The 22,291-nt window shown below is 37.2% G+C and overlaps 1 protein-coding gene across 6 annotated transcripts in view; it reads left to right on the top strand.

Moving 5' to 3' along the window:
- LOC306850387 (serine/threonine-protein kinase MRCK alpha-like) overlaps positions 1-22,291 on the top strand; it is a 58,718-nt gene that overhangs the window by 14,177 nt on the left and 22,250 nt on the right. For all 6 annotated transcript variants that reach the window (XM_079385994.1, XM_079385993.1, XM_079385992.1 and 3 more), the window contains exons 6-16: positions 12,633-12,726; positions 15,208-15,408; positions 15,496-15,744; positions 15,877-15,956; positions 16,584-16,744; positions 16,854-16,976; positions 17,176-17,309; positions 18,073-18,315; positions 18,405-18,515; positions 20,333-20,580; positions 20,896-21,001. In XM_079385994.1, coding sequence (XP_079242120.1) covers positions 12,633-12,726; positions 15,208-15,408; positions 15,496-15,744; positions 15,877-15,956; positions 16,584-16,744; positions 16,854-16,976; positions 17,176-17,309; positions 18,073-18,315; positions 18,405-18,515; positions 20,333-20,580; positions 20,896-21,001 — 1,750 coding nt within the window. The remainder of the gene's footprint in view (positions 1-12,632; positions 12,727-15,207; positions 15,409-15,495; positions 15,745-15,876; positions 15,957-16,583; positions 16,745-16,853; positions 16,977-17,175; positions 17,310-18,072; positions 18,316-18,404; positions 18,516-20,332; positions 20,581-20,895; positions 21,002-22,291) is intronic.

Raw genomic sequence — 22,291 nt, 5'->3', positions numbered from 1 at the left:
AATATGTTTTTTTTTATGATATGCACTCTTTAATAACTGTCTAAAACAACAGTTTTGAGATTTGACTAGATGTCTAGGAGGCTATTGATTAATTTGCCTTTCCAATTAATAGCTTATTGTTTTTTTTCGAACAAAAAGGGTCTTCATCATGTTTCTTTATTAGGACTACTGTGAACAGTTGACAGTGAAACAAACAGCAAAACGATGATGTTTAATTAGTGTGGGCCAGGCTGTCAGTTTCTATTCCAACGTGGATAAACTACAATAGGTAAACGCCAGCTGTATGGATGCTAGGACTGGCAAAATCGCTATCAAAAGTATCAATAAATATTATTCGTAGCATGCCTACCATCAAATATTTACAATAAGCTTTGGGCTTTGTTACTTTTAATATGAAACACGGTCTCAAATTTCGAGCTGTTCATTTTATCACAAAACAATAAATGTCATTTTGTCATTCTCTAATGTGGCCTTTTGACCTTTGACTAGATGTCCGGGTGGCTAAAGACTCATTTGCCTTCCAGTTAATAGCAGTTTATTGTGATGTTGTTTCAAAACAATCAAAATATAGAGTGAAAGTGTCACCGTTCTGTTTCTTTATAAGGAAAAATGTGAATATTTGCTTGTTCAGCTCCTATCGACTGGACTCTATGTCTGTAAGCTGAGCGCAGTGTTGACCACTGCACCGACCTGTTTACCAGAGGTCAGCGCTTCAGCTCCCACATGACTTTCATTCCTCATGCACTCAGGTATGTGACACACCCCGGACCAGCTCTCTGAACACCAGCAGACCAGCAGCAACCATCTCCTGAATGCAGGGTATTTTTAGCACCTCCCCTCAGCGTCTGGCTATGAGCGAGTCTGCCCAGCGTCTGAGAGACATATAACACTCATATTCCTCTGAGAACCCAGCGGCGTGTCTGGGATTTTGACACCTCGTTGTCACTTATGAGGCTCTGACAGCCACAGCACTTCCATCTGCAGTCTGGCTCGGCTCTGATCATGTGAGCTCCAGTGGCTTCACTCTTATTGGTGGTTGATGCATTGATTTGCTGCTCATTTACATAAAGTTTTCATTATGTTGGCTACACTTACTTCCTCATGTTGCCTGAAATTCTCTCGACTAGCTGTCAGGTTACCTTACCACTGGACAGTTGATTTCTTTTGCACTGCCGTCATGGCTGTTTTGATCTGGACAAAGATTTCACAATCAGCTAAAGCCAGTAATACATGGCTTTTGAATGTACACAAGAAAGACTCATGCATGAGGCATGTTTTAGGACTTTTAAGATGATTTGCATTGTGACAAATTCATGACAGTTAAATACATTTCCTCCACCAAAGACTTGTTATTGTAAATGGCCCAGATGTTTTACCATTAAAATGTTTTAACCTGCATTTCTAGTAGTGATTCTGGTCAAGATTATTTAATATTCTATTTTTATTTGATATTATTTATTTGTAATGTTTTTTTATATATATATATATATATATATATATATATATATATATATATATATATATATATATATATATATATATAAATTTTTAACTGTATTGCATTGAAAAATACTGCAGTATTATGATTTGTATTTAGTTTCAGCATAAGGTACAAATGTGTTATGTAAATATTTTACAATTTGAATAATATCTCAGTGTTTTTTGTTGTTGTTTTTTGCTTATTACAGTAAGTAGTAGATTTATTTGGCATAATGTTAATGGTAAAATTGTGGGAAGAAATGTCTCAATGCAAAATATCTTAATAGCCCAAAACATAGGCTTATATTTTTTTATGCAAAATATAATTTCACTTGTTGTTGTGTTTGTTTGTTTTTTCTTTTGATTTTGGAGTGAAATATAACTTTAATGTGCTCTTGGCATGGTTTTGTAGTGTTGGGTGGGTTGTGTTCAGATTGCCATACTGTTAAACCAAGATGATATCTGCAGATGTTTTTGCATCTGTGCTGGTTTGGAAGAAAATCTGTTTCTGCGGTATCCCACAATGCTGTGTGCTTAACTTGACCTGCCATGTCCAAGGGGAGTGGATGTATCAGAAGCAATATCAACCACTCCTTTGTGCAATTTGATCAGATAATTTTTTTTTGGTCTCAAAATTGGATTTAAAATGGTAAATAACCATATTTTTTGAGATTTTGGAGTTGCACAACTTGCTGAATTAAAAATGCGACAAATTGTAGCATACCAATGCTTGAAACATCGATATTTTTACATACCGCATACTGTTTAAAAATAAATGAGGAATTATACCATACTACACAGTAGGGCTGGGCGATATGGCCAAATAAATATCACGGTGATTTCCATAAATTCCATATCAAGTTTTATATGGTTAAATTTATTCTGACCGTTTTTTTTTTTTTGTTTTTTTTAATAAGCATTGGTCTCCCATAGTAGCTTACATTTTAAGTCATGATAAACAGTTAAAACCACACATATAACACGTCAATACCATGGTAAAAATATAACTATATGGTTTTTTGGTAGTCTATTTGAATGAAAAACAGTAGTCTAAAAACATTCAGTATAAATGCACACATGCTATAGCTTAATCACAAATACAAACACTATGAATTAATTATATACCATAACTCCTGTAATAAAATTAAATATGAATATCCTACATTTCTGCCACAATACCATGGTGCAGTGAGTGTTACTACAGTAAATTCATGGTAAATGATGGCGGGGTGTAGATTGAAAAGCCTTCTGACGGTCTCCTTCGTTGCACACAGTGTTTCTCCTGTTTGGCTTTAAACTAACATTAGTTTAAATCACAGAGTCATTTGTGTTCATCGCTGAATTCAAGCGCTTCACATTGGATCTCACAGCTGCTCAATGCTCGCTCGCGTGACTGAGTAATCACGTCTGCTCCAGTAAAGCTCGCGCTGCGGCAGTTTTGAACTTTGATCCAAGCGGATAAACGGTCAATGTGGCGCGATTTCAAATTAGTCGAGCTGTTTCGTTCCACTTTTGGCGCATAAACATTATATCGACCATTTATCGAACACTTCATATCCTTTTATCGAGAAAAATTATATCGCAATAATTATCGTTATCGGGTTATCGCCCAGCCCTATTGCACAGTATTCTAATATTCCATCCTGAACATAACCGAAGTGTGTCATGAGATCCTGAGGGTGCTTGAAGGGTTTCTGATTCAGGGTGTGGTGGGGCACAGCTGCACAGCCTCTTGGGATCGCCAGGATCGTCCATCTTCGCCTGGAATTTCAGGAGCTCCCAGAGGAATGAACAGCACTGCAGCTTCTGAGGCGAGATCTCAAGCCCAGATCCTCGACCACATCGCTGATCACCATCTGCAGAATCCTGGAGGCCGCAGGAGAAAGCCCCCTTGCATTCCTGCGGTCTCTTTCACCAGGAAGCCAACACTGAAGTCAGTAGTAAACTACTCAGTGACCTTTGTGTGGTGGTTCACAGCTTCCTCTTCTTACAGTGTAGCAACTGTAAGGCTCGAGTTTATGAAGTACAGTGACTGTCCAAGTGAAGGAAATCATCAGTTACTTTAGGCTATTGTGGTTTTAAGAATGTGAAGTTTTGTCTCTTCTTGTAAGAGTCTTCTCAGGGGTGTTTTGGATGGGGAATTAACCTCTCCATCACAGCTCTGCTCCAAGCGATTGTGTAATCTGGGTTAATATTGATTCAGGTGTGCATGTTTTCTGCTCGAATGAGTTGCTGGTGGAGAAAATAAGGCCTGGAGCTCATTGTGATCATAAGGTCAGCTTCTATCGCGTTGGCAAACACACCCCTCAGTCATTCTGAAGCTCCTGAGATCTTCACTCTAGTGTTTTAGCTTGGTTCGTTTGTGATTAATCCAGTTATTGACCTTCCCCTGGACTGTGTGCAGATATTGATCAGAATTCCTGAAGTTCCACCTCTTTTTCGTCTCTCTCGGGACGATAACCTGATGGATCGGACAGGTCCTCAGGGTCTCTGAGAGTGAACTGTCAATAGCTGTCATTAGATAATGATTGGAAACGCCTTAGTCAGCGTCCTTACGCATAAGCGTCAATGGTTTTTCATTCTTCTTTTTTTATTTTTTGGACTGGGAATTAAACGAGCTTTAATGAATATGTGGCTTTGCTTGTCTAAGGCTATAATTGTGGATTTTGGGATCTTAAAACAAAAAAACTGTGGTGCTATGAAACTTAAAGGGCTAGTCCACCCAAAAATGAACATTCTGTAATTATTTACTCACCCTCAAGTCGTTCCAAACCTGTACGACTTTTTTTCTGTGGAACACAAAAGAAAATATTCTGAAGAATGTTGGTGACAAAACCGTTTCCATTGTCTTTCAAACAGACTTGCATTGTATTTTTTTTTTTACCATATAATGGAAGTCATGGGAACCAAAACTGTTATCAACATTCTTTAAAATATCTTTTTATATTCCACAGAATAAAGTAATTCAGGTGACAGGTGAAATGATGACAGAATATAAATTTTTCGGTGGGCAGTGTGTATTTATTTATTTATTTTTATTTATTTTTCCAGTTTTTGAGATAAACTGTCCAATAGAATCAATTCATAAAAATTATTACAAATTTTCCAGTGCTATTTATGAGAGAGAGTTATTTTGGGGAGTGTATTTACTGGTTGTTCATGTACAGTATCATGTAAATAATTAATTTATTAGTAATAATAATAACTTAATTAAATAATTTTGACTCATCATGTAAATGCTCCCAGAAGTCCAATTGTAGCAAATCAATTGTATTTGTTTTATTTATTTTTAATACAAATTATTTTTATTTTCTCAAATAAAATCTATTATATATTTGTATATATATAGGCCTACATCTATATCCTGTTGTTCTGGGATGCAGTAATTTCATCCGTATGCTGTTCTCACGCTTGTTGTATATTCTGGACCTTTTTAAGTCATTTTAGGTGCTTTTAAGAAAAACAGCACCTGTTAAGGAAGTTGAGGCTTGATGTAAACCACTGAACAGGATGTGGTGTAAAAACCTGAAGGAAGTGGTTCACCACTGCTAGTTGTTCTGCTCCTCATAGGAAGTGATGTCTTATTTCCAGGAAATGAGACAGTTCTTTGTGAGAGTCTTGGTGTGAGTGACATGAGGCTGTGTGATAGTACGGCCGGACAGCTGACAGCTGACCGTCAGAGATGTTAGTGGTCAGTAAGCCGTGACGCTTCTCTCTGTCCGTCTGCACTCAGGGCAGATGGTGTCCACAGATCAACCGTGCTCTTTTAAAGCAGGATTACTTCCCTTCCTTTGACCGCTTGTTCTCTATGTTTTGTGTGTGTGTGTTATGAAAGCTGACATCTTTGACTCTTTATTTGTCTCTTTATATGTAGCTAGTTGCTTTATGTGAAGTGTCTGGGAAATGTGTGCTTTGTCTGGAATGCTCTTAACAAAAGAATTTGAAGCCAGCTGGACATTTTATTTGATCTTATTCTTATTTATTTATTTTTTCAGTAGACAACATACTCCAGTTTATTTGTCCAGAACTGCTCATTTTTGTTGCCTTTTTTATTGTGAATAGCACTTAGTTCTAAAAGTTTTGTGAACTGAGTTTTTTTTCTATGTCTGTCTTTGTGGAAAGAGAAAATAGCTGCTAGTAGTCATCACTGTAAGTGGCCTGTTTGCGGAAGGGTTGGAGGGGGGGGGGGGGTTGCTGCTTTGTCCACCCCCTTTCCACTCGCGAGACTGACAAATAGACGCAAGAGAAAGGAATGCTGGGTCATGCTAAAGGCCATCAGTGTTTACTGTTTACGCATTTATATGGAAAATTGCAGGATTTTAAGTACAGCTCATGACTTTGGACCGCCTAGCCATGGGAAACTGTTGCAGTTCATTCAGTGCTCTCTTTTTCTGGCAGTGCAGATTCACAGTGCTTTATTGGCATGACAAAAAACTTAGTGTTGGGGCTTATTCAAATCAGCACAAGCACTAGTAATAGTGACAGTCGCCTTTGCAAACACAACTAGTGCAAAGTAAACTTAGAAGAGTCTCTCTCACGATGTAAATATAGGGAATGCGTGGAATTCTGTCTCTCTCAGTGTCTTGGCAGTACGAATCTCTTTTTCTGTAAACACAGCAGCTCTGATAAGAGTTTCCAGTGGTTTCGCCGTCATGCAGTGAGGTTGGCATCAGATGCTTGCCTTAATAGGACATCACTCTCCTGCTTTTTTCTCCAAGGCTCCATCTTTATTACTTCTTTTTGCATGTATTATTTATTGATTTTATTTTTTGTGCAAGTCGTTTTTAAAATGACTTTTTTTCCCCCTTTGGACATTCCCTTAGTTTTTTTTCCTCCTGCAATTTTCTTCATTTCCTGTAAGTCAACTGGTTTTCCTTTCCATTGTTGTCATATTTAATGTCAATATAACACAATACTGAACATTTTAATTGTGCAAAATAAACAGAAAGGCAACACTGAAATGTATTAATGCATTAATTATCGGTTACTTTGTTTCATGCTCTCAGCAGCAAATAACTCACACAAAACCATGTCTATCCTCATTTCAAGTGAACCCGTATCATATTTTCATTTACCTTGTGTAGCTTTGTTACTAGATTTCCAGGATAATGTCTGTATGGGCCGTCAGTAAAAAGGTTGATAGATCTATTTATCTTGCTGTCCTGTTACTTGCACTTATCATTGTTTTGCTCCATTCTCATTGACTTAAACAGAACAGACCTGCAGCCCTTTTGTGAGAACCGCAGCTGCGGATCTCCATCATCTATCCATATCTGGCACTGGTGCTCATCCCAGATTTTCCACTCAGATCTGTGGTGCATTGTCAGTTCACGTGTCCTCCGGATGCAGCCCACCTGACTCGTCCTCGTCTCTGTCATTTTTTCACTCCTTCTCTCTAACTTGTACTCTTCTCTCTGTGTGAGAACTCAGACAGCTCCTATGTGGCCTGTCAAGAAAGCAAGGTTCTTAACCTGTTTACTGAGTTTACTCTCTCTCTCCCTTCTGCCCTTTAATGGGGCGTCTTCTGCTGCCTATTTTGAGAAACAGTGTGCCAGTTGTGGCCCTCCAGCCAGAAAATGCATCTTATTCATTTTTTGTATTATTCATATTCATTTATGTGTACATGTATACCATTCAAAAGTTTGGGATGGGTAAGATTTTTATTTTTTTGGAAAGAAGTCTCACAAAGGCTGCATTTATTTGATCGAAAATAATATTGTGAAATACCCTATTACAATTTACAATTGCTGCTTTCTTTTTTAATGTTTTAACTAGTAATTTATTTCTATGATGCAAAGCTGAATTTTTAGCATCATTACTCCAGTCTTCAGTGTCACATGGTCCTTCAGAAATCATTCTAATTTGCGGATTTGCTGTTCAAGAAACACATCTTATTATTATCAATGTTAAAAACAGTTGTGCTTTTATGGGATCCATCTGTAATGATGAATGTAAAGCATTTATTTGAAATATACATTTTTGTAACATAAATTTCTTACTCTCACAATTTACTGCATCCTTGCTAAATTAAAATATTAACACTTAAGTACTGACCCCAAATGATAGTTCAGATTATGTTCTGGATGGTGTATGTTAGTGATTATGGCAAAATAAACCCTGATGTGAAGCCATTTAGTTTGCAGTAATTACTGGCTGACTGTACATTTAACCTGTTTATTACATGACTATTTGCTGAATCACTAAATAAAACATAATTATCCATAAATTATACAGTCATTAAATGAATATTTGACTCCAGAATGCCATACTGAACCAATCAGAATCATGTCCTCCAGAGAGCGTCTAATAAGTGTGTTGGAATGTTCTGAGGGTCAGAGCAGATTTTGGGCTTACTGAGAGAGAAAGCAAAGTTATTTTTAACACCATGGCTCTGTTCCTCAGTGCTCACTGATCCTTTACCGTCTCTATCACTCTCTCTCTCTCACACACACACACACACACAGTCTTCCACCACCTGCCCATCTACTGACCAGCTGCTCCTCCTCCTGTCTCTGTGTATGTGTTTAAAGAGACCCTGAGGACATGAACCGTTGCATGACCATTCATACACTAACATCATTTATAACTCTTCTCTGACTGATCTCACATACTTAATTGCAATAAACAATGTGAATTATTTATATTAGATGTGTTCAAGCTGCTTTGGAGAGTTTATTGTGACTGAAAATGGGAGATTTTTTTAAACACTGCTCCTTTGATGGTTGATTTAGTTTGGATTGAAACTTTAGCTCTTTAATGATGGCCTTCTATAGATGATGGGATGAAGTGAATGCAGTCTGCAGGGACTAATTTCTCTCATTTTCTATTGTTTGCTTCCAGCTCTTCCTAATAATGTCTTTATTGACCACTGTTGACACAAAAAATTGGCCTGATACTTATATAGCTTATGCAATGTATATTATATTCTAATTTATTCATATTAAAAAAAAGTAAGCGTTTCGTACTTTTGAAGCCTGACAGAAAAAATAAATTAATTAATTAACATAAGTATTCATACTATCTCTGAATTGGCTAATATTTGACCCGTACTGGCTAAAAAGATGTGACTACTGATATATTGTGCATACCTAAATTGTGTGTGGTGGTTTATAGGCTTATTTGTACTTTAATGGTGGTTTGGACTCTAAGCTGCATTTGTAGTCTCTCGTGCAGCTGTGGTATCGTGCGTCGACAGGGCAGGAAACCAGCACTAATCACATTTTAATGTCCTGCTTCCCAATGCTGTGTTTCTGTCAGGGCCTGTGTGCAGCATCCTTCATGTAAGAGGAAGATGAGGTTTTCTTTCAGCACATTCACTGGTCGAGGGGATGATGTTAGCTCCGGTGTTGTCAGGACTGGGATTTCATTCGCCTGTTGGCAGGAGGGAAGTTGACCTGGAGTGAACAGATGATTATGTCATGTTGTCTCACAAGGTTACATCCCTACATTTGATCTGCAAATTCATTATTGTGTTAAAAAGAGGAAACCGTTAAAATCGCTAATATTAGTTATGAGATCAGTGTTATTTTAGTATTATTTATATAATGTAATTAGCCTTTTATTTTTGTTTTTCGTTTTAAATAATTTCAGTTTTTGTAATTTAATGTCATTTTTTTCTTTTCTTTTTTTGTTTGGTAAATATTTCTATTTAGCTTTATTTAATTTCAGTTTTAGTAATTTTAGTACTTCAACTTAAACTTTACCCAAGACATTTCTATTTTTCCATTACTTTACGTTTACCTTTTTTCTTTATATTTGTATATTATTTTAGCTTGATTTCAGTTTTTATTTCAGCAGTGTTTCTAGTTGTTTTAGTTTTATATTCAGTTAATAGTAACACTGTTTTCAGATTCTAAAACCTAAAGATAATTGGCATTGGTCATATAAAACATCATGAAGTAGAATTCAGACAATTTATTGAGTATTATTTTAATTCTTCTATTTGGCTTTCATTTAGGCCTATTTCAGTTTTAGTTTTAGTAATTTTTAAACTAATTTCTTTAGCTGCCAAGACAGCATTTCTTATTTGCATTTAAGTTTTTTTTTTTTAGTAAATTATGTTCATTTTGTATTTATATTTCGGCTTTAATTAAAATTTTTATTTCAGCAGTGATTTTTAGTAGTTTTCAGTTAACAATCGTAACACTCTATCAGACTCATTGGTCATTAAAAAAAAAATCTTTCCTATCTTGAATATGAAGTACAATTGAGATTGAAAGTTATTATATTGTCCTGTTTTTTTTTCTTCATGTTTTTATGAAGAAAAGGAATTTGCAGTCGTTTTTTTTAAAGAATAGTCTTGTATGCAAACGTTGATTTGTAGATGTGCATTTGTTTTTCATTCGTTGTAATTTTGATTGTTAGAAGTGAAACTGTATTTTTAAGTGTCATCACCATTTTCCACTGATCCCAGAACAGAGTCCAGGAGACCCTCGAGCACCAGATGAGTCATGCTAGTCAGTTGGCCTGGTTTGCATGTGAACGGTTCTGCCTGTTCTCCTGAGGCGGCCTCCCCTCACAGTAGCTCTGCCTCTGTGTAAACATGGAGGGAAAGCAGCCGGAGAGGGTCGGAACAAATAAACACGGCCTCTAATGCTGCAATCCAAACCAGTGCCGTGCCCGCACCCACACATGGGCCAAATCCACACAGGTCCTCATCTGGGACAGATGTTAAGTTTCCGCTGCCTTATTAACGATAAAATCAGCGATCCGTTTCGACTCTTTAATGTGCCCAGAGAAGTTCCCTGTGAGGAAGTCTTCATGACTGCCCAGGCTTCCCGTGCTGATTTTTTTTGGAAGAGTCCCCAGTTATGACTATAAATTGTAATACTCTGTTTTCATTCCTCATACTCAAATGGAGTCGCAGCAGGAGTGTTTTGAAGGGGACATTTCATGGAAAATGCTGCTTTGTTTAATATGAAAAACTCCATAGTTCACAACCCCAGTTCCACCAGAACATTTATTGTAAAAAAAAACAGCAAAAATGAAGCATTCAGAGATTGTCATGGATATGATGTCACACTCATGAGCACATTAAAGCAGTAGTTCACCAAAAAAAAAAGAAAAATGCCATTGTTTACTTGTCATAAGCTCCTTTTTCTTCTAAATGTTTCATGCTGCTTTTTTTAACATACAATAAAAGCAGGAGCTAAACAGGACAATAAAATATCAGTAGTAGTATGAATTCAGTCACTTTATACAAAGTCTTTGTGCATGTGGAAAGGTCATAATATAGTTTGGTGTCTGTAAATTTTTGAAAGTCTCTTCTGCTCACCAAGGCTGCATTTATTTAATCAAAAAACAGTAAAATATTATTACATTAATGTAACTGTTTTCTATTTTAATGTGTTTTAAAATGTAATTTATATTAATAATGTGATGCAAAGATGAATTTCCACCAGCATTACTCCAGTCTTCAATGTCACATGACAGAAATCATTCTAATATGTGACCCTGGAGCACAAAAGCAGTCTTAAGTCGCTGGGGTATATTTGTAGCAATAGCCAACAATACATTGTATGGGTCAAAATTATCCATTTTTCTTTTATGCCAAAAATCATTAGGATATTAAATAAAGATCATGTTCCATGAAGATATTTAGTGAATTTCATACTGTAAATATATCAAAACTTAAGTTTTGATTAGTAATATGCATTGCTAAGAACTTCATTTGGACAACTTTAAAGGCGATTTTCTCAATATTTCGATTTTTTTGCACCCTCAGATTCCAGATTTTCAAATAGTTGTATCTCGGCCAAATATTGTCCTATCATAACAAACCATACATCAATGGAAAGATTATTCAGCTTTCAGATGATTGACACTTATGACTGGTTTTGTGGTCCAGGGTCACATATGCTGATTTCACATATGCAACATTTCTTATTATTATCAATGTTGAAAACGTTTGTGCTGCTTAATAGTTTTTATGGAAACCATATTATAATCAGTAACAGAAGAGCAGTTATTTGAAATATACATCTTTTGTTACATTATAAATGTCTTAAATTAAAACACATCCAGACACAGTGTGCTTGCTTTGATGTAAATATCATGAGTTTTTTTAAACTTGTTGCCAAACCGCCTCAAGCGACAGGAAGTTTTGTTGATTGCTTGGTTTCTATTTCTATAACGTTTTGTTTTCAGTGTACATAGATTTATTTCTTAAACTTCAGGAATATAGAACTTCTACAAAAATGTATAATATGATGCCTTTTTTTCTATACCTCAGTATCAAGTTTCCATTCAGCTCTTTGCAACCTTGTTTTTGTTATGAATCTCAATAGAGATTTTTGCTGTGGCTGGCTGCCCATTGAACACTGTTACAGGATTCCGCAGCCTTTTGGGTGAGATACTGAAGGAAACCCACCTCAAGAGCGCTGTCGTAATTCATGTCTATACAAGGCACACGCAAACATTCGCTTCGTCTTTATTACAGTTCCACGTCAAACGCCTGGATCAAATTTACGAGGGGCAAATGAGCGAGAGCGTAAAAGGAGAATAAGAACCTTCTGTGTTTCGTTCTCGCCGCGAGCGTGTTCTCTGACACACAGCTTTAGATAAGCTGTAATGGAGACATGAACTTGCGACACTTTGATTCCTGTTTGTGCTTCTAGTGCCCTGTGGGCAGGTCACAGACGGGGCAGCGAACACCTCTCAAACGCTATTAAGACTAATCCAACCCTCCAAATGACAGGCTCAGATCTCTGACCTGTTTGTTTTGACTTCCTCTGATGCAGAGTGGATGGAGGCTTTCTGTGTCACAAAGCCTATGTGTTTCCTATGTGGCTCTCTCTCGGGGATAGGTGGTGATTTACAGGGCGGACACAAGTGCTCACTGTGAAATCCACTGTGAATTACTGCTCTGTCTCATTAAGAAGCTCTCTAAAATGCGCAAGTGGCTCTAAGGTTGTAAAATGAAGCAGCAAGCTTTAACATGTCTCAAAGATCTTTGCTCCATGTAAACCAAATAAAATAACAGCAATATTCACATTTATGTTAATGCATTTTGCAGACACTTTTATCCGAAGCAACTTACTTTGCATTCAAAGTAATCAGTGTGTTGCCTGGGGTTCAAATCAACCTTGGAAGCTTTGAACAACTTCTTTCAAATCCATATGATGCATAAATCTTTTTTTTTGTATTTCTTTCAGAGACATCAAGCCAGATAACATTCTGCTGGATGTGAACGGACACATTCGACTGGCAGATTTCGGCTCTTGTCTTAAACTCACGGAGGATGGAACGGTTAGTATGTTAGCTTTATGAATATCACACCAGATTATTAATGATCATATTTGACAGAAGAAGAAAGCGGTCATTAGGGATTGTAGTTTAGAGCTGATAGTGTGAACTGGGTCTCTATATTTATACTGGAATGGATCAGACAAACCTTACAACTTAATTTGAAAGCTTTACAAGAGAAATGTGTAAATTCAAGTCTTTTTTTAATGAAACGATTTGCAACATTGCAGTATTTTGATGGAATTGTAGTTCATTCCTCCACAGTCATTTATCTTGGTCTTATTTTCCCTAATTTTTCTATACTTTTTGAGACTTCAAATCGGAGTTTGTAATGTTGTGATTCATCTTAGAAACTGATTGAATTGGTTCCTTAGAGCTCATTACTCGAGAAAATTAATGAAAAGAATGCTTCAGGAACCAAGACTATCTCATGCAATAACATTCATGCATTTTTTAAGTGTGATGCAAGTTTCCAAATACTTTTTGGGGTCAGTTTCAGATCTGGTTGTTTTCCCATGATTTAGTTCACTTTCTGTCCAAAGAATATTTGGCTCAATTACACTACAGTACAGTTTTTTTTGTGTGTTTGTGTCAAAATTGTGTATCAATCGGTATTTTGAAAATGAAGCCAGTGCTTATAGTTTCAGTGTATGTTGACTACTACTACACAAATAATCAAAAATGCTACAGGAGTTTTAGGTCACCTGACACCTTTCACCTAGTGGAAGCGCTTAGACATGAAATTGCGAATTGTGCAAAAAAAAAAAATCAATGGATGAATTTGGGCTCCAGCTCTACCCTGTAGGCACACTGTTTTGATATTAATTAATGGGAAACCCAGAGGACACCCTTGGTTTTAAAGGCAGTTTATGATCAGAGTTGTATTTCACACATCTTTGAAGCAGGGGTGAGTATTTCATCTGATATGTGCTGCTGTTTTCTGGCACATCGCAGACAGCGCGGCAGGATATCCCCCCAACTTCTGACAAGAGCAGCGTGAGTGTGGTCTCTGCGTGTTCGCACGTGTGTGCCTAACTCTCTTCACATGTCCATGTTTTTTCAAGTGTGTGTCACTGCCAGCGAGAGCAGCTAATTTACTGCCTCACTTCCACAAATTCTTCCAGCTGCACACATCTGCCACAGGCTGCTTTACAGACGGTTTCCGCCCGCTCATCCCCATAGAACATGGGCCAGGAAGCTCCAGTCATCCCCCTGTTCATTAGTGGTCTCTAGTGATACCCCTCTCTCTCTTTTTCTCTCTCAGTGCGGCCTGTGTTCTGAGAGGTCTTTGTCTGAATATCTGAATACTTTGACCGTCATGTTCCCTTAAGCCACGCCCACCTCTGCTGGCTGCAACCAATGCGATGGCTTGAGTTGTTTATTTGCATTTTATAGTGATGAGTGTCATGCCAATAAAAAGCATTTCCAGGGATTACCTTGTTTTGCAACCTTGTTCACTGACAGGATGTGCTGTGATCTGATCCGCTCAGACAGACACTGAATGCATCTCTGTTTCTGTTCTCAACATGCCAGGTCCTGAATTCTCCTGCAGTCTTAATAAAAAAAAAAAACAGTAAATAGATAAATCTCACGAAACCTGTCAGGAACACATTCGTTCACATTTCATGACGCAACTAAAATAGGAAATATGTTTGCTTGTTCCCCCCAAATTAATAATTTCACCAAAATGAATTGCATTGTTTTTTTAAATCATCATCTGTTGATTTGACAATATAAAACTTTTTTGTTTGAACTGAAATGTATTAAAGTTTAAAGACTAGTTTAACTAGACAGACTTTTAAGGGTAGCCAGACACTTGGCTAAATGACCAAAAAATAAATAAATAATGCAAGTCTCTGAAAAAGTGACTTTTTCCTTATATAAAACTTCTGTGAGCATTTGTACAGAATATACATGAAAAGAGCAGAAAATGACTGTTAGTACAGACTTTTAAAGACATAAGAGAACAAAGCAGAAAATACTGCATATTTCCTCTTGAATATGTACTGTTGTTTTCATACTTGGGGTCATAAGGTTATGACTGAGAGGTAATTCGACCAATAGCGTTTAGGCATTGTATATAATCGACCAATCATGGCATGCAAAAAGTTGGGATTTACAGAGAATGATGCAAAAAGCAATGCAAATATGAAGATATTATAATGTATGAGGACTATAGAGAGCATGTGAATATGAAAACAAATCCAAAACCCGGACATTTTGGACAATTTAGAAATAAAAGAGGATGTATGGTTACCCTAATATATAATATTCCCTAAAAAGTGTGTTGTGCCAACCAGTTCCCTGTAAACTTGACTTTATTTCCAAAGAAGAACTGATAAAAATCTATTCGCCCTTACTGCTGTCAGTGTAAAAATCAGATTATAGCTTGTTAGAATAACAGTATGTGTTCCAGTTTTGTGTGCAATATGTAGCCTTTCCGGCTGTGAATTTTTCCAACATGTCCATTTTCTTTCCTCACAGGTGCAGTCCTCCGTCGCTGTGGGTACTCCAGACTACATTTCTCCTGAGATCCTGCAGGCCATGGAGGACGGGAAAGGGAAATATGGCCCGGAGTGTGACTGGTGGTCACTGGGCGTCTGCATGTATGAGATGCTGTATGGGGAAACTCCTTTCTATGCGGAGTCTCTGGTGGAAACGTATGGAAAGATTATGAACCACAAGGTACAAAATAACACACAATAACACGTAACACAAGCAATTGTTCAATTATTTAAGTGGTTTTGTGTTTTTACCTTGTGTTTCCCGCAGGAGCGGTTCCAGTTTCCTGCTCATGTGACGGACGTCTCTGAAAATGCCAAAGACCTGATCCGCAGACTCATCTGCTGCAGAGAGCACAGGCTGGGTCAGAACGGCATTGAGGACTTCAAACAGCACCCTTTCTTTTCCGGCATTGACTGGCAGAACATCCTCAAATGTGACGCCCCCTACATCCCTGAAGTCAGCAGTCCATCTGACACATCAAACTTTGATGTGGATGATGACTGCCTCAAGAACACGGTATTGTTTTAAACGTACCTTAATAAGATCACTCATTGCTGGGTTTAAACCCACAACCTTTGGTGTATCAACCCAGATTGTACCAAAATGCTGCAGCTGCAATTTAAGATCTATTTCCCTGCTCTGTTTTAGGAGGCAATGCCGCCTCCTTCCCACACCACCTTCTCAGGACACCATCTCCCATTTGTAGGTTTCACCTACACCAACAACTGGTAAGATATCACTGTAAAACTCAACTGAGATGATCTTGCATGAGATGCAGTTTCAAATTCCCTCCCTGTTTAACCCTCCTTCACTTGATTTTCGATCTGCTTGAAACACTGGTTAAACTATTTGTTTCACTATTTATCGACACACAGCTCGCTGTTGGAAAGACTACAAATTTTGTGTTGTGAGTCAAAAATAGAAAAGCTGTTTTATAGTTTGTCAAACACTAAAATATGAAATAAATGTGAACTTATGAAATTTAGGACTCGTCTTCTGAATCTTCAAAGGAAAATTGACTGTTTCTTTATCTAGTTGAGTTTCTGTCTATCTGTTGAGGGCTGTTTTAGGTTACAATTGTTTTGCATCTCGATTACTGCATTGAAAGTGAAATAAGTAACACAATAGAAATAGATAGAACTTATAAAATTTCTCATATATTTAATATTTTTATTCTCTGACAAGCTGCAGTAGATGTTTCCTCATCTTTACACGAATCTTTAGTGTTTTTCATTTGGTCAATTTTTGGCAATTTGGACACCAATATTACTCAGTATTTTAAGACTGGATGGTTAAAACAAAAAACAGCCTTACGAGTCTTTATTGTGATCATTTGACCGCGTTTTCTCCTACAGTACGCTGTCTGACCGTGGTTGCCTGCGGGAGTCTGCTGCACCTGCGCAAATGGATGTGTCCATGCAGCGTGGCCTGGAAGACAGTTTGGCTACTGAGGCGTACGAGCGGAGGATCCGCCGTCTGGAGCAGGAGAAACTGGAGCTCAGTCGCAAACTACAAGGTGTCTGTCCGTCTTACACATCTAGTGACTTTTTTTATTTTCTGCTGAAATAATCCCACAGAATTAGTTCTCTGCCTGGCTGACAGATAAAATGTCTTCTGGTCTTCAGAGTCCACAAAAACGGTTCAGGCACTGCAATACTCCAGCGGGGATGGGCCTGTTTCCTCCAGCAGGGAGTTTGAGATCCGTGGACTGAAGGAGGAGATAGAAATGCTGAGGAAACAGATTGCAGGTAATCTCAATCACTCTCATGCAACTGTCTCATATAACCAGACATTAGTTTTGACTGTCAACCAAGTTTTGTTTTTACATGACATTTACAGTTGTGTTTCAAATGAAATAAAAAAATACACAATAGTTTTACTTCCTCACATTATTGTTTGTGCTTCTAGCTTATTTTTTGTCTCTCTCCTCCTTTTCTCCCCTTTCAGATACAGGACAGGTGGAGCAGCAGTTAGAACAGGTCAGTTCTGCCCGCAGGGATCAGGAGGACTCCTCCAAACAGATCCGATCTCTGGAGAAACAGCTCAAGAGCATGAAGCAGGAGAGAGATGACCTGCAGAAGGTACAGAAGAAACTGCAGCTTCACACAAGCAATGCCTCTCACTCAAAGTGTCTTGGTGCATAGATTTATTTGAAAGGGCACAGTTAATCGAAAGCCGAAATCGCTTCATGGCTTAGTGTGAATATCAAATCACAATTGCTGCAATTTAATGAAATAAATATATGCGCTCTGCTTGTTTCAGAATGAAGTGATTTGAGAACGCATTATGCACAAACTATCTTCCCATAATTGTATTGAGAAGTGCTTATCAACAAAAAAGACGCTTTAAGGGCTTCGTGCAGTTTTTCGTAAAAATAAACATTTGATGGTTTAATGTTTGAAAGTAAAGAAATTATGAGAGCCATAAATATAAATATTATAATTTTGCAATTGTAAAATATATAAAATATTACAATTATATTATTTTTCTTTGATTTTTTTTTTACAATTACAATATTACAGTATTATTTCTTATTCTGTTTTTTTGTAATTTTTATTTACTTTCATTTGTATTTTAATTTTGTATTTACTACTACTAATAATGTATTTACTGCTCCTACTACTACTAATAATAAAAAATTATAATCGTTATTATGATAAATTAATTATTATTATTATTCAGACTATCTTTTGACTTTCTTTGTTAAACGACAACAACCACAATATAATAAAAGACTTAAATGTTCAATAAATAAGTAGGTTGTTTGCAAAAATCACACGTTTATTTAATTGATAAATTGATTTTATATATCTTTTGTTTCACCTTTGTGTTGTTTGGATACAGAGTCTGCAGGAGTCCTCAGAGAAGCTGAAGACTCAGGGGAAGGAGCTGAAGGAGGCGGACAGCCAGAGGAAAATGGCCATGCAGGAGTTTGGCGAGGTGAGCGAGAAGGTGACAGAGCTGCGGTCATACAAGCAACGGCTCTCCCGACAGCTCCGGGACAAAGAAGAGGAGATGGATTCCCTCAAGCAGAAGGTGGAGGCACTGCGGCTAGAAGTGCGAAAAGCTGAGCGAGCCAAGAAAGAGGTTGGTGTGGAGGAGAACGGCTGATCGCAGGAGTCTGTTCAGCGGGCTCATGCATTAAATATGTGCAAACTCTGTGTCTGTGTGTGTAGATGGAGGCCCAGGCTGAAGAGTTTTCTGCTGAGGCTCAGAAAGAGAAGAAGCTGAGGGAACGCAGTGAGCAGTACAGCAGACAGCTGGAAGAAGAGCTGGAGGGGATGAAGGTTTGTGTACACAAACACACCTTTTCTCTCAAAATACTGTTGAGGAGGATTAGGAACAGTGCAACCCTTTAAGCAAGGGAAATTTGCATAAGAGTACCATGTGGCATCTATTGGCTTGCTTTTATTAAACGACAACATATATAGGAAATATTTTATAGATAATATTTATATATAAATATAAATATATATTACATATAGTCCTTAAATATATATATTTATATGTATATATAAATACACAAACATACATGTATATGTTTAAGAAATATTTGCATGTATTTATATATGTTTATTTATTTATATGTGATTTATATATAAATATAAATATGCATTACATATAATTCATAAATATGTGTGTGGTGTATTTATATATATATATATATATTGTGGCGGGAGGAGCAAACGACAGACACAGTGGGTGTGGCGTCAGGCCTCGGAGAGGTTTTTATTAAACAAAATAATCAAACATAGTGTCCAAAAGGGGGTAAAAGTGTCCAAAATAAACAGGGGGTCTGGTGTCCTCGTCGTGCTGCGGGGCTCGTGAAGGAGGGCAGTGTTCGGAAGGGAAGGGTCCAGGGAAGGGGCGGAGTCTGGTGGCCGCACGCGCTCCCCTCTCGGATCCGGGAGCGAGTGGCGGCGGCTTCTTTCCAGCGACTTCGTCCTACTCCTTGGCCCCCCGGCACTTCTGGGGGATTAAACGGCCCGGCATCCTGGTCCGTCAGCCGTCACGGGTGCGGCAGTCTCCCTTCTCGACGCTCCCTTCCTGGAACTACGAGGACACCAGCGTGCATGCACGGGGAAGAGACCGGTCTCCCGAGGAGAGGCGCACTCGGCATTTAAACAGCGGCGGTGATGAGGCTCTATTCACATCAGGTGCGCCTCATCACACGCCGCCAGCCCTGGCTGTTTCAGCGCCCCTCCTCTCACACACACCCACTCCCGTCGGGAGCCTGGTGAAGGGCAGCGAATACGGGATGGGGTGGTGATGATAATAAGGGGGGAGGCAGCCGACACGTATATATATATATATTGTGACGTTTCGGCTGCCTCCCCCCTTATTATTTATATATATATATATATATATATATATATATATATATATATATATATATATATATATATATATATATATATATATATATACACACACACAAATGTACACAGTACACACACATATTATGTAAACAAACTTTAGTTTGGATACAATTAATCATTCAACAGCACTAACTGTAATTAATATATATTTAAAATTTAATTATATAATTAGTTTTATTAGTTATTTGCATTCTTTTTAATGTATTATCATTTTAGACTTATTTAAATGTAATAATTTAAATGTTTTTATTAATTGTTTTAATTTGAATAGACTATTATTCATCAATGATTTAAATATATGTATGTAATTAATACTATTTTAATTAATTAAATTGTTTTAAATCGTTTTTGAATACATAATTTTATTATAGTTCTTAAATTATTTAACTAAGTATATAATTAAAGTTTTGCTAATTATTTTTAATACATTAATAAGATTGATGCATTATTTTAATTTATTTTGTTTTACTAATTTTATAGCGTCTTATAATTCATACATTACATATCTTTAATTAATATTAATAAATTGTTTTATTGATTATTAATTTTACTACATTATTTTTATTATAGTTCGTACATTTTTTCATTATGTGAGGAGGTTTTTATTCGTTCCATTCACAATTAACAACTGTCATCATATTTATTAAATTAATGTAACTTGAAATAAGCTCTATACAGGTCGCTGATAATTTCTTTTATCTTTTCTTTCCCTTGTCGTGGAGCAGCAGAAGCAGGTGGGCCGCTCTCCAAGCGCTGGGTCATCTGAGCATCACCAGGAGCTCAGTAAATTACGAGCAGACCTGGAGAACAAGACCGCTTTCTATGAGGAAGAGCTGTCAAGCAGAGAACAACAACATGCCAACGAACTGAAGAACCTGAAGAAGGAGCTGCGGGAATCAGAGGGACAGCAGCTCACCTTAAAGAAGGAAATCATGATGCTCGAAGACAAGCTAGAGAAGACCCGCCGAGAGAGGTACTGATCTTACTACAAGAGATTACGCTTTACTTTAGCTGTTTTTTTTTTAATGCCACCAAGTATCATTTTGCTTTATAATTGAGGGTCAGAGAGGTTGGAAAAGGGTCATGTAAAACTAAATTGCAATCGTTTCTGGTGCAAGGAACCTTGACTAACATTATAAGTGGACTTCAGGGGAAGAAATAAAATACAGTGTAGATTATGTTCCAGAAAATAAGCTATGGAGTTTGGCTTGTGTTAGTATGTTGGCAGTGTGTGTTGGATGCTGAGTGCAGTAACCCTGATGTTCAGAAAATCATTTCTCCCTCACAGTCGGAGCGAACGAGAGGAGTTTGAGACCGAGTACAAACAGAAGTACGAGAGAGAGCGAGTGCTGCTGTCAGAGGAGAACAAGAAACTTTCCAGCGAACTTGACGAGGTGAACATTCACACTGTTAGGGCTGTCATGATATCTTAAAGTCAACATGAAATTCAGCAGTTCATTTACTTAATGTGCTGATGCAGGTTATTTCAAAGAAATGCATTCGTAATCGTTTTTAAAATGAAATAACTCGCTTATAACTCTGAAATAACTTTACCCAATTTCCTGTGGTGCCCAAGTGACATCAATGGAAAAGCAAAGTAAACCAATAGCCAAACAGCTGTTCAGTCATTGCTGTAGGAAACTCATGTAGAGCGCTTCAGGGGTGACACATTTTTGTTGGCCAGCCTCAAAGTTGGATTACTGCAGTCTTGTGACTACCAAAAGTTTATGATTTTTACATGTTCTGTTCATAAATGAACACAGCTTTAATGAATTTTGAAGGCAAGGTATAATCGGCAGAAGTTAAAAGCTGAAGTTGAACAAACTACACAACTATAACCTCTGTAGTCCCATTTAGCTACTTTCAAGACAAGAAAAAGGAAAAATCACAAGTGGGGAATTATTGATGTATTTGATCATAGAATATAAACTGAAAATATCTCGAGGTTGTGTTCACCGCAGACCTTTTTTCAGGCATTTAACCAAAAGCCCATTTAAAAACAACTTTTCCAGGCTTTTTAATCTTATGGCTGTCGTACTCTTTTCTTTATTTTGATATAACTCTCTTGTTCTCCAAGAATTTCCAATAAATAAAATGGGTAATATTATTGGGTCCAGTTCTCACTATTAACTAGTTGCTTATTAGCATGTCATATTGGCTGTTTATTAGTACTTATAAAGCTCATGTTCTGCATGAGCATATTCTACATCCCCAATCCTGCCCGATACCCAAACGTAACAACTACCTTATTAACTATTAATAAGCAGCAAATTGGAAGTTTGAGGCAAAAGTTGTAGTTAATGGTTTGTTAATAGCGAGAATTGGACCTTAAAATAAAGTGTGACCATAAAATCAAGTCTCGTCCCAAACATTTTCTCACTGAGTATTGTTTCTAACGTCATATTATAAAAGTGAAATCGATTGCAAACTGCATTTCACTTTGGTTTAAATCATATCACACTATATTAAACCAGCTGAAGTATCTCAGTGTTATTCATGTTGTTTGGATGTGTTTCTTATAGTGTGTGATGAGTATTGTTATCTTAAGTCTTCTCGAATTAGTCAATAACAAATTCTCATGCATTTATTCATCCTGTTCCTATATTGTTTTGATTATTTCAGACATAGCCTAGTTTTAAATGAATCTTTTAGTGTGCAAACAATTGTAGATACTATACTTACAG

Source organism: Barbus barbus (genome assembly GCF_936440315.1).
Source record: "Barbus barbus genome assembly, chromosome: 30".
NCBI classification, from domain to species: domain Eukaryota; kingdom Metazoa; phylum Chordata; class Actinopteri; order Cypriniformes; family Cyprinidae; genus Barbus; species Barbus barbus.
The sequence above is the reverse complement of the archived record's forward strand: the minus strand, read 5'-3'. Positions and strand labels throughout refer to the sequence as shown.